The sequence below is a fragment of the Amblyomma maculatum genome, chromosome 11, assembly GCF_055883805.1.
Source record: "Amblyomma maculatum isolate TAMU_Amacu chromosome 11, ASM5588380v1, whole genome shotgun sequence".
Classification (NCBI taxonomy): domain Eukaryota; kingdom Metazoa; phylum Arthropoda; class Arachnida; order Ixodida; family Ixodidae; genus Amblyomma; species Amblyomma maculatum.
This window is the reverse complement of record NC_139354.1, coordinates 11,440,110-11,454,045: the sequence shown is the minus strand read 5'-3', so window position 1 is coordinate 11,454,045 and position 13,936 is coordinate 11,440,110. Positions and strand designations below refer to the sequence as shown.

General features: G+C 51.3%; 2 protein-coding genes across 10 annotated transcripts in view; one reads left to right on the top strand and one right to left on the bottom strand.

Moving 5' to 3' along the window:
- The window catches only part of LOC146172859 (ral GTPase-activating protein subunit beta), a 62,912-nt gene extending 60,347 nt beyond the window's left edge, over window positions 1-2,565 (bottom strand). For all 9 annotated transcript variants that reach the window (XM_084583141.1, XM_084583146.1, XM_084583140.1 and 6 more), the window contains exons 1-2: window positions 2,181-2,565; window positions 538-742 (exon numbers count right to left, since the gene is read on the bottom strand). In XM_084583141.1, the coding sequence (XP_084439267.1) occupies window positions 538-742; window positions 2,181-2,200 (225 nt within the window). In that variant the 5' untranslated portion in view covers window positions 2,201-2,565. The remainder of the gene's footprint in view (window positions 1-537; window positions 743-2,180) is intronic.
- A 3,547-nt stretch (window positions 2,566-6,112) lies between these two features.
- On the top strand, window positions 6,113-6,916 carry LOC146172858 (uncharacterized). The gene has a single exon (XM_084584414.1). It carries the CDS (start codon window positions 6,113-6,115, stop codon window positions 6,914-6,916), a length of 804 nt encoding a protein of 267 aa, XP_084440540.1.
- Window positions 6,917-13,936: the final 7,020 nt, after the last annotated feature.

The window sequence follows — 13,936 nt, the reverse complement described above, 5'->3', positions numbered from 1 at the left end:
TGCAGATCACATAAATATAGGAAGCAAAATTCTGTAATGAGCCTTAAATAACGTTTTGTGTCTAATAGACATAATACATCATTTTGTTTCTATTCAGGAAATGAGTGATCTTGATAGTTTTTTTAGAATTTTTTCCCCTTTATTCCTGCAATCTTGTAGCCTGCTTGCTCCTATCAGTTGAAATCTGTACTGCATCGGACTACATTGCATCATATTGCATATGATTTGTACTAGTTACTCCACATTGTACTGACCACACTGCACGTCTATTCTTCAATTATCTTTATCTCCACCCCGCACTCCTTCCCAATGCAAGACCTAATATGTACCTTCAAAGAGAACACTGAATTATGATGTTGGATGCAGATTTTGCACTGCATATTCAGGCATTTTAAAACGAATTCACTGAGTAATTTTTTTCTGGTTAGAATTTAGTGAGAATTGACAAAGTGCATGGTGTTTGAAGTGGACTAATCAGTCAGCAAAAAGACCCAGTGCATCATTTAAAATCTGTATACCATGCACACGGGCACTCACCTCCATGCACCAGTTGACCTCGATGTCGGACACCAGGGTGCTCGGCTCACACTTGGCGATGCCGATGCCAAGGTTGCTGGCCAGGGAGTGAAGAACAGCGGCAACAACATTGCGCCCTGCCGCACAGGGAAACTTCTGCAGCACGCTCGTACTGCGCTCCTTGGCATCTTCGGTCACAGGAAGAACAAGCCACTCCGAGTACATCCTTCGGATAAAGAGCACAAAATTAGGATTAGCATCGACTGGCATTATGCTCATGACTGCCAAGGAGAAAGCAGCTCCATTAAGAAAGCTGCTGCTAGCATTCGTTATTGTGACCATCACCACTACCACCAGTTGCTGTAGTTGTCATCGACAGAGCCCATTTCAAAACAAAGGCACCTTCCGCTGATAACTCCCCACCCAATATTCCCCACTGGGTCAAGTATTTTGAGAATACAAGTGGTGGTATATTCAAAACACCTTTATAATGAAGGGGAAAAAAGTGCATTAGTATAACAGGCTGCTTCCCTGAAAGCTTAAAAAAGGTCACGGCCCCTGTTTTGCTCTCCTTTTACATATTTATAGCCATATGTGCCTCAGCAAGTTTCGGCTCAAATTACTTTTCTCCAACTTCCTAAAGCATTCACAACACCAAGGCTTAACTGAATCTTGCCTAGAAAAAGTTTGCATGCAAGAAGGGAACAGACTGTATCAGAGATGAAGTCTGCACAGGGTACCCAATGAGTATAAGGCTAGCATTTACTGAAATAATATGTTAACCTCGTGTGGCGAGTTCACTTTACATCAACAGATTTGCTGAGCTCAAAGGCAAGCATGATCTGACAGCCAAATGTCACACTGTCATTCGTACAAATGACAAACGACAAAGGCTCCACTATGCTTTTGGTTTTGCATGATAATGAGAGGGTGCTGCCCTTCTGTAGCTTTTGTAATTGTAGCTCAGCAGTTGGTATGCACCAGCAGCACACGGACCAACGAAAAAAATGGTGGCTTATCTTAGAGCAATGTTTGGTGAAATGACAAGCTTTAAGACTGCACCAAGGGGAGCACGGTAATGTTTGGTTTTGCTTGGCACGTATATACACACGCGCCGCACACGGTGGAGGAGGCCCACAGCTTCCAAATGAAGCTTTAGCACGACGCCATGAAGCTTTAAAGAAACACTCGTTTCTTTAGAAGCTGAAAAAAAAAAAAATGCTGCGAAAGTACTAGCGGTTCTCAGACATTGTGTTAAATGTCAAAACGAGCCGCTTTGACACTATACGTATATCTAGTTTAGTACTTTCAGGCATTTCCAAGAAGATGGTGAATCTTTTCGGGACAGACTGACCTGCACTTAGACATCACTGGTGTGCGAAAGCGCCTCATCATACCAAACAAATCAATGAGTGGCTGAACACGAACACACTTTTCGATTGATGCTGACAACTGCACAAAGACTATGCTAGGATCTCGCCACCCATAAAAGTTGGAAGCTTGCAAACTGTCAACAGCAAAACATATATCACAAACTGAGCTCTCAAAAGTTTTTTTTTTTTTTTTTTTTTTCTTTAAGAGGAAAAGCAGGGACGACGACGTTCGTGCTGGCACGCCTGCCGTGCCTTCGTGGTTGTCCAACAGAAAGCTTGCAAAAAGCTCACCTGTCACGTTGACGGACCATCTTGGAGCTGCACGGGCTGCTTGAAATATAAAAGTTACTGCACGAAGTGAATTTAGCAAGCGTCGGACAACACTAAAACAGACGGCAGGACACGGCGAAGAGCCGCCGTGTCCGCAGCGCAAAGCGACACACCTCCTCGCGATCGCCGAGAGGATACCGACCCTGCAGTTCAGTGCTTCTCAGAGTAACATCATCAGTGCCTAACTATTCTCGTTCATAAATCATATGCTGGTTTCCGTAAAAATGCCTTTGCGATCTTGCGAAAAATCCCCCATAACACTGTATTTGCTCCTTTTTGCTTGGATCAGCTGTGGAGATTGCAAGCCAATCGTGCCTTGGTCCCTTGGTCGTGCTTCCCTACTTTCTCCCAAGCTTGGATTGGCTGACAGCCGACGAAGATGGCTTTTTGACTTCGAAACCGTAACTAGCCCAACTTGAAGTTTTTCGCGCTTCGATGTCGCATAAGAAAGAGTAGACCTTTCTGTTTTAACCAGCGGATGATAGATCCAATAAAATGTTCAACTCTATGTCGCGCAAGAAGTTCACAAACGTCTTTCGCACAACAATGTCGCAAACTATCCTGCAAAGGGTAATCCACGCCCTCAAAATGCCCCTCCAACCCCGCCCCCCCCCCCCCCCCCCCCCCCCAAAGAAAAAAAAAAAGGTTATTCATTTTTATTTTTAAAACTATTTTTATCCGTTTGTGAGCCTCGTTCTTTATGCTGTCCGGTTTTTTTTTTTTTTTCTTTTTGTTAAAATTAACCAGCGACTGTTCTAAAGCAATTGTTTTGTGACCCGCGTTGGCCCTGTATATCGAGGAAACGCTCTAACAAACGGTCTCTTTCAAGTATCCAGGTTTAAAAATAATGATTAACAATGGGTTCACAGAAAGGGAAAGGCGCAGTATCTGTCACACTTGTTTCTGTGGACACCGGAACCGCGCCGCAAGGGAAGGGAGTAAGGTGGGAGTGAAAGTGAGGCCTTAGTCGAGGGCTACGGAGTAATTTCGACCACCGATGAAGACGAAAAGCAAGGCGCCCGTGTGCTGTGCAAGGAGGATATATAGAACTTGGTGCTGTGCGATGTCAGTGCACGTTAAAGAACCCCAGGTGGTCGAAATTTCCGGAGTCCGCCACTACGACGTCTCTCATAGCCTGAGTCGCTACCCACAAAATCAAACCAAACCAATCAAACCTAAAAATCCTTATTTCCTGGAGGAGAAAAAGAAAAAGCCATGACCTGTCGAATGTAGCATGAAAACTGGACATCTAAAATCTAATCTGCATCTAAAATATTCTTGGGGTAGGAAATTATGCTATTCACGGCAACATGAGATCTCTCTACAAGGCTGCGCTGCCGTATCTCACCCCTAAATTTCTATCTTCACAGGTCTCCTTTGGCACTTTCTCCAGCCTGCGCATTTTGCAGTGAACATGAATCAATAGATCATTTTTTTTTATTATTGTTTAGCCACCGCTTCACTATGTCGAGAAGACGGTTTTTGAAAAACCTATTACCGCTTGGCCTCAGTTTAAGTATAATCATCATCTCGCACTACCATCCTTGGCCACAGTCAAGGGTCTGTTTTCAGGGGCATGCAAATTTTTCTTTTACTGTAATTGAATCGTTTGTCTTGCTAAATTTTTCTATTATTTCTTGTTCTACAAATCCCAATGTCAATCCCCCGTATGCATTATGACTCTTCATTTTTTCATTCCATTTACTTCACCTTTTCGTTTCTTTTCCTCTTCCCCTCCAATAATTTTTCATACAATAAATACACGTCGAAACTTTGCTGCCCAATTATTGGCCGATCCCCCTGTGTGGGTATGTACCATATGTTATTCGGTAAACAACAACAACAACGCTTGAGACGTTGCAAACAATTAGCTTTCTGCCGCACTTTGATAACTATGTATTTCAGAATTCTATTTTCGAAAACTATTTTTCCAACATAAGCATGCAATTGTGTTGAGTATTTTAAGAGCCCGAAATGTTTCGTAAAATGAATCAAATAATTAGGACGCCTACATGTAAGAATCATAGGCGTGCGCAGGGTTCTGCTTAGGGGGAACTGGACGGACGGACGGTTTGGATGGATGGATGGATGGATGGATGGATGGATGGATGGATGGATGGATGGATGGATGGATGGATGGATGGATGGATGGATGGATGGATGGATGGATGGATGGATGGATGGATGGATGGATGGATGGATGGACGGACGGACGGACGGACGGACGGACGGTGGATATGGATGGATGGATGGATGGATGGATGGACGGACGGACGGACGGACGGACGGACGGACGGACGGATGGATGGATGGATGGATGGATGGATGGATGGATGGATGGATGGATGGATGGATGGATGGATGGATGGATGGATGGATGGATGGATGGATGGATGGAGCTGCGTGTTCCAAGGCACGCCTCTTGAGTTATCAAAGAAAGCTTCCTTCCTGAGCGAAGTTTCACCGCAGCGCTCCCCCTCCAAGGCCCATTCAGCCAAAACACAGCACGAAGATAAGGAATGTCTATAAAACGTTTATTTTGATATGATGGAATAGCAACACATATAAAACACTCTAAATTGAAGAATTGAAAATTACTCGACGACGCGCTTCTCACAGCGGTTCCTTAATTAAATGATTTCTGGAGGTAAAGGTAGCTTTGAACACAACGGCACAAATCCCTGTCCGCCAGTATAGTCAAAAAATCTACATGGACATAACCCTGCACACCACGGCACAGCTAGGTGCGACACAGTGTGAAGGTATGGGGCGAACTTGGCGCCCCTTGGAGGATTACGGGGTGGCTCCGCCATTTCTGTATTGTCATCGCAGACGGTGAGGGCACCAACCAGTTGTTGGTGAATCACAACCGCTACCGTGTACCCCGCTTCTGACTGTGCTGCGTCTACGTAGTAGGATTCAGTGTTCGTCCCGTATTTTTCATGGATGTATTTGGCCTGCGCCTTCCGGCGCCCTTGGTGAAACAGAAGATGCATATTGCGCGGTAGGGGAATTTGTACGAGAACGTGCGGGCTAGTCAGGTTAAGGTCCATAAGAACGGTCTGGCCCGTGCGGGTTGCTGCTAGTCGATTAATCTGGGTGGCGTGTTGGGCGGCAAGGAGCTCTTCGGCTGTATTGTGCACCCCTAATTGCAAAAGGCGTTCTGTGGAAGTGCTTTAGGGCAGTCCCAGCGCCTTTTTAACTGCGTTTTGTACAATGTCATCAATTTGCTTATAGTCTCCCGTTTTGAGGTGCAAATGCGGTGTCGAATACACAATTCTGTTAATGATGAATGCATGAACCAGGCGCAGGGTGTCTTGTTCGAGCATACCCCTGTTGTTGGTAGTAACCCTGGCTATCATACGCGCAACCTGCAGACCGGTGTTTTTGAGCCGAGTGAGGGCGTACACATTTTTGCCCTTGTCGCTGGTGTAAAGGCCTAGAACCCTGATGGTATCCTTCTGTGGTATTGGGTCTCCATTGAGGTTGACTTCAACAGTGGGTCTGCGTTGGCTGGAGCTGTGTACCAGCAACTCCGACTTCTCGGGGGAGCTTCCGTGAAATGTGTTGGTGTCTGCAACGCACCCTGGTCAGTCACCCACTGTGGGTGTGTGGTCTCTGCTAGTGAGGTAATCATCATCACCTGCTGCGGGGATAAACAGCCGAAGTGTTTTCGTCTCGTACGAGCGAGGCGGGACGACGAAGACGTGAGGCTCGTGCACCGCTGGCTGGCCGCTCGTCAGAACATTGCGCTGCTGCGGTCCCCCTGAAACGCTGCGCCGGGCACACGACATGAGGAGCGACCGCCAGAGGTACGCGCTCTGCTTTTAATACAAAGCCAACAGCTCGCCCGAGATTCGTGTCGCCACAGAGACGTCACGACAAAGACGAGCATGGGTGCAACGGCGACGGCAACCGTCCTCAGCATCGCGTTCCTTCTAGTCGTCGGCGTGCCGAGCCAGGCCAACGTGGACTACGAGCACGACGCCAACGACAAAGCCCTCCTCGATTCGCTCGTGAAGACCAAGGATAGCCGGTCATTCCTTAACGATCTCATCTACAAGATACAGCTGTTGCTCAACGACACGGACGAGCACTTAACGACAGCGGCGTCCCAGGCTGTCAGGAATGCCAAGCGCGTCTACATCAGTAAGGCGGAAGCAAAGCCCGCAGTTGTGCTGTCGAATCGTTGGAAGACCGTCAAGGTGCCAACGCACAGCAACAGCAGCAGCACCGGCAACAGTAGCAGCACCAGCAGCTTGTACAATAGCAGGAGCAGTAGCAGCAACTATAGCAAGGTTAGTAACAGCAGCAATAATGTCACCAGTATCAGTAGCGCGACAGTCTTGCAACAACATGCATGGATGATGAACGCCTCGCTCGAGTCCCTACTGGCTTCACCAGAGCTGGCGGTTGACGCCCCAATCATCAACCAGACAGCGGTGGACACCAACGAAACATCTGCGGAGGCGTCGGCCGAGAAGCAGGTCAGGAAACCAATGGGCCCAGATGCAAGCCAGCGGATGGCCACTCTGGGAGTGATAATCTGCCTGACGTTCGTGGGCACCGCCACCTGCATCGTGGTCATGGCGCTCTACTCTTCCAAGTTCAGTGGCATCATCCTGCTAAGCAATGGCCGCTGGTGGTGTCCCATGGTGACCAGGGGCAATGGCGTCGAACGCCAGCTACTTGTGTAACGCTTATTCCTTGCTCGTGCCTCGCTCACTGAAGTGCATTCTCTGAGTTTTCTTTTGAGCAGGGCATTAGAGACTGACATTGAACGCTCAAAAACTTGTTAAATGGTGTGCATGTCAGGGGGAACCACACCAGTGCCATGTCATGAACGTATGAGACGATGGCAGCATGAAATCTGGTTGTGGAAAGCTTGTAACGCTAGCGTGGCTGTCATTTTTGCTGCATCGGCGCACTGGACTGCCAGAACTTTGAGGCGCAAAAGCAAAGAAACAGAAACAACAAAGGGGACTCTTTCCTGTGTTCTGCGTGGGCGTCTTAGTGTCCATTTCTAAAGGCCCCTGAGAAATCTTGTGTGCACTGCCAAGGTTTGCCAAGCAAAAGCCGGCTCGGTCAGCGCCTCATATGCATACGTTGGGCAGGCCCGTTTTCGCCAATAAATGAAGTGGCTTTGCAGTCAGTTGTCATCCTTATATGAGTCACAGCCCCAAATGTGGGCTCAAGGCTGGATGTCAGTTTGAAAAAGTTGCTTGCTGCTGCATGGTACACGTCACTCACAGACCACTCCGTCAGACTTCCTTTCCGCTCTTCACCTACGTTTCTTCTGCTCTGGTGCTGGCAGCCTTGATCACACGTTCTATTCCCATTTGAGAGGCCCCGCCGCGGTGGTGCAGTGGTTAGGGCGCTCGACAGCTGTGCCCGAGGATGCGGGATCGAATCCCGACCGCGGCGACCGCCTTTCGATGGAGTCGAAAAACAAGGCATCAGTGTGCTGTGCGATCTCAGTGTAACACAACACCCTACTGGTGGAAGCCCACCGCATCGCCCAACTAGACCGCCATCTCCACTACCCTAACTGGTCGCCACATTCTTTCCCATGTCCAACTTGGGCAGTTAGGTGCCCCTCCAGTAGAAACAATTATGCAGTACCAAATACAGTCCGTGATCACATCACTGTCCATCCACGTCCTAAAGACATGCATCCCCCTCATAACCCAGCCAGACGGAAGGCGAGAGCACGTGCCCTACACAGAGCACATGCGAACGAGCCCGGCACGGTTTACGTGAACGCCGCAGAATATCCACACCGCTCAGCTTATGCGATATGCGCAATATATCCAACTGCTTCTAATTCATCACATCAGCCTCTATCATTGCCCGAACGTTTGAGAAGCGGAAGAATTTGCTTAGGCATCGCGATAGCCTCTTCCACTGCCACCCTTACCCTCCGCGATTCTAAAACTGCCATACAAAATTTCGCCCGAGGCCAGCTACATGCTGCCTCTCACAAAATCTTCACTACCAACGTTCAAACGCCCCGACCTATAGAACTTGTCTGGGTACCAGCCCATTCGGGCAACCCCGGTAACGAAGCGGCCCATTCTGCTGCTCGAGCATACGTCGACCGAGCAACAGATACCGAGGACCTAGGAGCGCCAGAGATCGGCTGATCCCGTACAACGACATTAAACTACACTACGGGTCTGAAAGACTTCACTACCCTCCCCCACACCCCTCCTTAACTAAACCACAACAAATAACATGGAGACACCTTCAAGCCCGTACCTTTCCCTTCCCAACACTGCTGGCACTCTTCTCCCCGTCTACTCATCAGGGAGCTCCCTAAAACGGTGAAGAAAAAAATCAGGGGCACTTTGGCTTTGGCTCACTAAAGTGATTCAAGGTTCCCCGCCGCGCTGTTTAGGCATTGACTGCGAGACCGGTTGTGATTTAGAATTCTGACAGATACTCCGCCTTTTTTTTTTTTTTTTTTTGCTGTCAAACAATTTTAAACGCCGCTGATGCATGCTGTACTGCGTCTATACTTCTATATATGCTCTGTGGTGCGGTGTTCGAGTAAGCGCCAAATGAAAGGCGCCGCACGGACACCGGATGGAACGCCCGGCGGGGTCAGCTTCGTATATGTGTGTGTGTGTGTGTGTGTGTGTGTGTGTGTGTGTGTGTGTGTGTGTGTGTGTGTGTGTGTGTGTGTGTGTGAGAAAACTTTTATTTCCACCAAAATGGAGGCCCCCTACTTCCCGCCCCCGGCGCGCAGGCATAGGGGACGGGGGCCGGGACCTCCGCGATTAGAGGCAGGCAAAGAGGTCTTGGTTCCTTGCGGCGTTTTCCGCCAGGCGGATGGCTTGCTTCTGAAAAGTTGGGTCCTCGCTCCGCAGAAGGGTTTCCCAAGCTTTCTCTACGAAGTATTTTAGAGCGCAGCTCTTTGGCGCCCGTTCCTGGGTTTCGCGTCGGCGTCATCGGCCTAGTAACCAGCTCCGCCCCCCTTTCATCCCCCCAGTTCGAGCCGGCGCTACGGCAACCGGAGCCTCGCAGGAAGAGGGGGGGGGGGTACATTCGGCGGCGAACGATGGGGGCAGGAGCGCGCGCAGCAACCGGAGAACACGAGGAAAGGAAAGGCGGGGGGGGGGGGGGGGTGTTAGGGTAGCCTGAGGCAGCGCTAGCAGCGACTGACTGATGCCGCTGCCGCCGCTAGTGAGTCAAGACAACGTGACTGCGTAGATTGGTTCACAGGAAGGGAAAGGCGCAGTATCTGTCACACTTGCTCTGCGGACACCTGAACCGCGCCGTGAGGGAAGGGAAGATGGTGGGATTGAAAGTGGAAAGAGAGAAAGGGGTGCCATAATGGAGGGCTACGGAGAAATTTCGACTACCTGGGGATCTTCAACTTGCGCTGACATTGGTGGTGGATACTATGATGATGGGGGATGGGGTACTGGGCACGACGTATGCCAGCCTGAGCTAGCGGCGGCACTCTTGGTGCCCAGGGGAATGGGATAGGGGAAGGTTGGGAGGGGAGGGGGGAGGACGCGCGAGCAAGTCCGCAGAGTCGGGGGCCGAAGAACGGCAGCACTGCGACGAGGTCCACAGAAAACAGAGGGCTATCCTGGGCGCCCAACGGGTAGCACACAGAAGAAGCACAGCCACCACAGGTAAGTCACTACACAGTGCAGGTTCGGCTTTGGTGCGAGCAGCATGCTGCTCGGCGAGCGTCCTTTTCCTGTGACAGATCAGGACGCCGGGGTGACTGCAGAGGGTCTGCAGTGCGCTGTCACGTCGGAGAGTCCGGGTGGCAGTTGGGAGGACCGCTGGGAAACCGCTGCCTTGGCAGCGGCGCGGCGGGTAGGGGCATCTCGGGAGATGACACTCCTAGGCCCGTGCGCGAGAGGCACACGGGACACTGTCTCTTGGAAAATCCTTGAGGCAGCGGAAGGGACCGCAGTGGTACCTCAGCCGAGGCTGAGGCGCGGCGGGTGACGCTGGAAGGACCGCCGGGAAGGGCGGCGCGTCGAGGCCCGAGAGCAGGAAGATCCCGGGATTGCTGCTGAAGCAGCAGGGAGGGCCGCAGAAGCGGCAGGTGACGCTGGATGCGCCGAGGCCCGCGAACCTTGCGGTCAGCGGGAAACTGGCATGGGCCAGCAGGACTGTGCCCCCGAAGGAGCAGCAGGGAGCCTTGGCGAAGAACCACGAGTCCGTTCCAGCACTGGGGCTCGCCTCGGGCGAGGGCGACGTCGGTGCGCCACAGGCGAAGACCAAGGTCAAAGGGGGCCGCACCGATAACTCCTCAAGGGAGGAGGGTGTGCTGGCAGGGAGAGACCTGGCAACGCCCGCAGCACGGGACACACTCGCACGCCCAAGGGTCGGGGGTTGGGCTGGGAGACGAGTCCGGGCTCCGCTTCGGCTGGAGGGCTGGAAGACACCAGCAGGGATGATCCAAAGGACCAGGGAGGTGCGCCGGTAACAACCAGAGCACCGGAGGAGGGAAGTTGCGACGGGGCGAGCAGGGCGAGCCAGCGCCGGAGGGAGGCGAAGGCGAGCGAGCGCTCGGTGAGAGCGGGCGCCCACGAGCTCGCCGGAGCGAGCGCCGCACACACCCGCCCCCACCGAGAGCTGAAAGGCAACTGACGCGAGAGGAAGCGCGCCTGGTCGGGAGGCAACGGAGCGTGCGGCCGCTCCCTTCAGAGGCACAGCACACGGACGCCACTTCGTTTCGCCTCCATCGAAACGCAGCCGCCGTGGTCGGGAACCCGGGAACTCCGGCACAGTAGTCGGGCGTCTTACCACTGCCCCCCCCCCCCCCCCCCCCCGGCGGGGCGTGACTGCGTAGTGAGAGAGAAGAGAGAAGTGGTTCTTTATTGGGGATGAAAAGGGGGATCGGCGCGTTCAACTGTCTCCTCAGGTATGAGGGATCATTGCCGTTGCGCCGAATTAAGGGGGAGGGGGGTAAAATGAAGGGAGGATGACTGGGATAGTGGCAAGGAAGGAAGGTAAAGGGCAAGAGGATCCGGTGAGCCTTGAGCGCCGGGATAAAAACTGATTGATTTATTTATAGGAAGGGAAAGGCGCGGTAACTGTCTCACTTGTTTTTCTGTGGACACCGCAACCGCGCCGTAAGGGAAGGGAGGAAGATGGGAGTGAAAGTGGAAAGAGAGAAAGAGGAGCCGTAGTGGAGGGCTACGGAGTAATTTCGACCACCTGGGGATCTTTAACGTGCGCTGACATCGCACAGCACACGACGCCTCTTCGTTTCGCCTCCATCGAAACGCAGCCGCCGAGGTCGGGTTCGAACCCGGCTACTCCGGCACAGTAGTCGGGCGTCTTACCACTGCACCACCCCGGCGGGGCTTGAGCGCCGGGATAACATCGTCGCCGCCATGCAGAAAGAAGAGGAGGGGGTCCCTCCCTCTTCTTGCGTGGCGGCGAGGGTGCTCTCCGGTTGCCGAAACGCCGGCTCGCTCTCAGCTGATCACGGTGCATCCCGTTCTCACTGGCTAGCGGCGTCAGCGGCATCAGTCAGTCGCTGCTACCTGCTCGCGCGCAACGTTCCTATGGCCCCACAGGTTGCTTCCCGCAACCTTACAATAACTCAATTTCACTTTATTTCTCCGACCACAAAGCTTCTTTCATGACAGCCAAGAACTGTTAGTGGAGTGTTTCTTGATGGAATACGTGTGAAAAATTAAAAAAAAAAAGTTGTCTGCAAATGTACATACGTGTCTTGCTCGAAATCTTTGTCTCAATCTATCGAAAAGGTGAAGCACCTGATGAGCTGCGCTCAAATTTCGCATTAGGAAGTAACGTAATCGTAGGCAATTTTTCTATCTTCTCTATTTTCTATTCTGCCCGCCGGGGTGGCGCGATGGTTACGGCACTCGACTACTGTTCCCAAGGATGCGGAATCGAATCCCGGCCTCGGCGGCCGCTTTTCGGTGGAGGCGAAAAGCAAGGCGTCCGTGTGCTGTGCGATGTCAGTGCACGTTAAAGAACCCCAGGTGGTCGAAATTCCCGGAGTTCTCCTCTACGGCGTCTCTCATAGCCTAAGTCGCTTTAGGACGTTATACCCCACAAACCAACCATCTATTTCCTCTTCAGTTTGCACGAGGCAGCGGCTCAGCTACAGAGCCAGTAGCAGGCCCGTGCATTTTCTTTTCCTTCTTCCTACAACCACAACAACAGCAGCAGCAGCACTGACTCAAGCAGCACACAGACGCCTCTTCGTTTAAGCTGCACCGATTTTAGAATTTGATGCGCTTCAGAGGGCCGAATCTGCAGGGTTTGTATGTTAAGTATACGAAATATTTTGGCTTTAGCTTTTGAAATAGTGACGTAATCATCGTATAAAGTTGCTACCCCGTTCAGGCTTCTCCGCAGTGCACAGCGCTGGAGGGGGGATGTCAGTAGCAGACGACAAGAGTACGACAGGCGGTAGTGACGTCAAGGACGGCGCCGACTTCTCTTCCGCTTCTATTGCCCGAGCAGGCCGTGCATCACCTGTCGCTTGCAGGCTACGCAGTGCAACCTTTTTCTTGTCTCGCGCTTGTTTTCTTCTTGCGAACGTTACCGCAAGCTTTTTAAGTGCATCTTGCACCGTTCTTCACGAAAAGAACGACCATGCCGTGGTTCTGCGCAGCCTATGGCTGCACGAACACTGGCGGCCGAGAGGATGTCGCGTTTCATAAATTCCCAAAGGAGCGCAAGTTATCGGCGCTTTGGGTTGCCGCGGTCAAGAGGAAGGATTTCAAGCCAACAAAGTCGTCGGTGATCTGCTCAGATCATTTTCGCGACAGTGACTATCACCAAAGCTTGTCGTTGATGCGATCTTTTGGGATACCGATCAAATCTGCGCGATTGAAAACCGGTGCTGTGCCTTCTGTCTTCGCACACAAGAGCACCTCTCCGCCGCTAAGAGCTGCTTTCGCAAAGAGAAGAAAACTCGAGGTAAGAGGTCCAATACATCATATTGCTCTTCTGTTCTGTTTACGTTTTTGTTCTGTGGGGCAGATGGGTGGCCGGGCAGATGAAGGCACAGGTGAAAGTAAAACTATTCAGCATTGGCGCCCGCTGACGCGGCTGGAAAACTGTGAGAGAGTAGGACTTTTTTTTTTTTTTTTTCATGATTAGGCTATCGGTGCGATGCGGAAAGAGTCATCACACTGCTGAATCGACGAATGGAAAGGCAGCCCTTATTTGCTATGAAAAGTTTTGTTCAGGAAAACGAGTAGTTTTGGACCTCTATACGTTTTGCACTTGGCGATCCGATTCTGCTTGCACATGCCAAGTATGAACTTTTTAAAATGGAAGTCAGAAACCTATGTCATAAAGGAGAACGCACATCCTAAACTCGCCTCTGCTTTGTTAAATTAAGTTTCTTATGTCATGTTTATATCTTATGGCCATTTTCTTATTTTCAGGTTCTTGGAGAGCTCCTGGGAAATTCAACTATCCCAATTAAGAAAAGAAATCGGGGCAGCATTATGTCTGTGGTCGAAGTCGCGATGTTAAGCGCAGCTAAATGAAGTGTGCTAAACTCGCGACATGGCAGCGCGTGACTGCCGATAGCTGTCCTAGCGTTTCGGTATTTTTACCGGTGTTCTAAATGGGATTACGCGCGCGCAGCAAGGTAGCGGCCTGGCTTCTCGTCGATACCGCGCTCCCGCGTTAATTTGCTAAATCCCGCCAGATTAAAATGTATACGTATTCGAGGTTGCGGGAGCTGAGAGCATTAC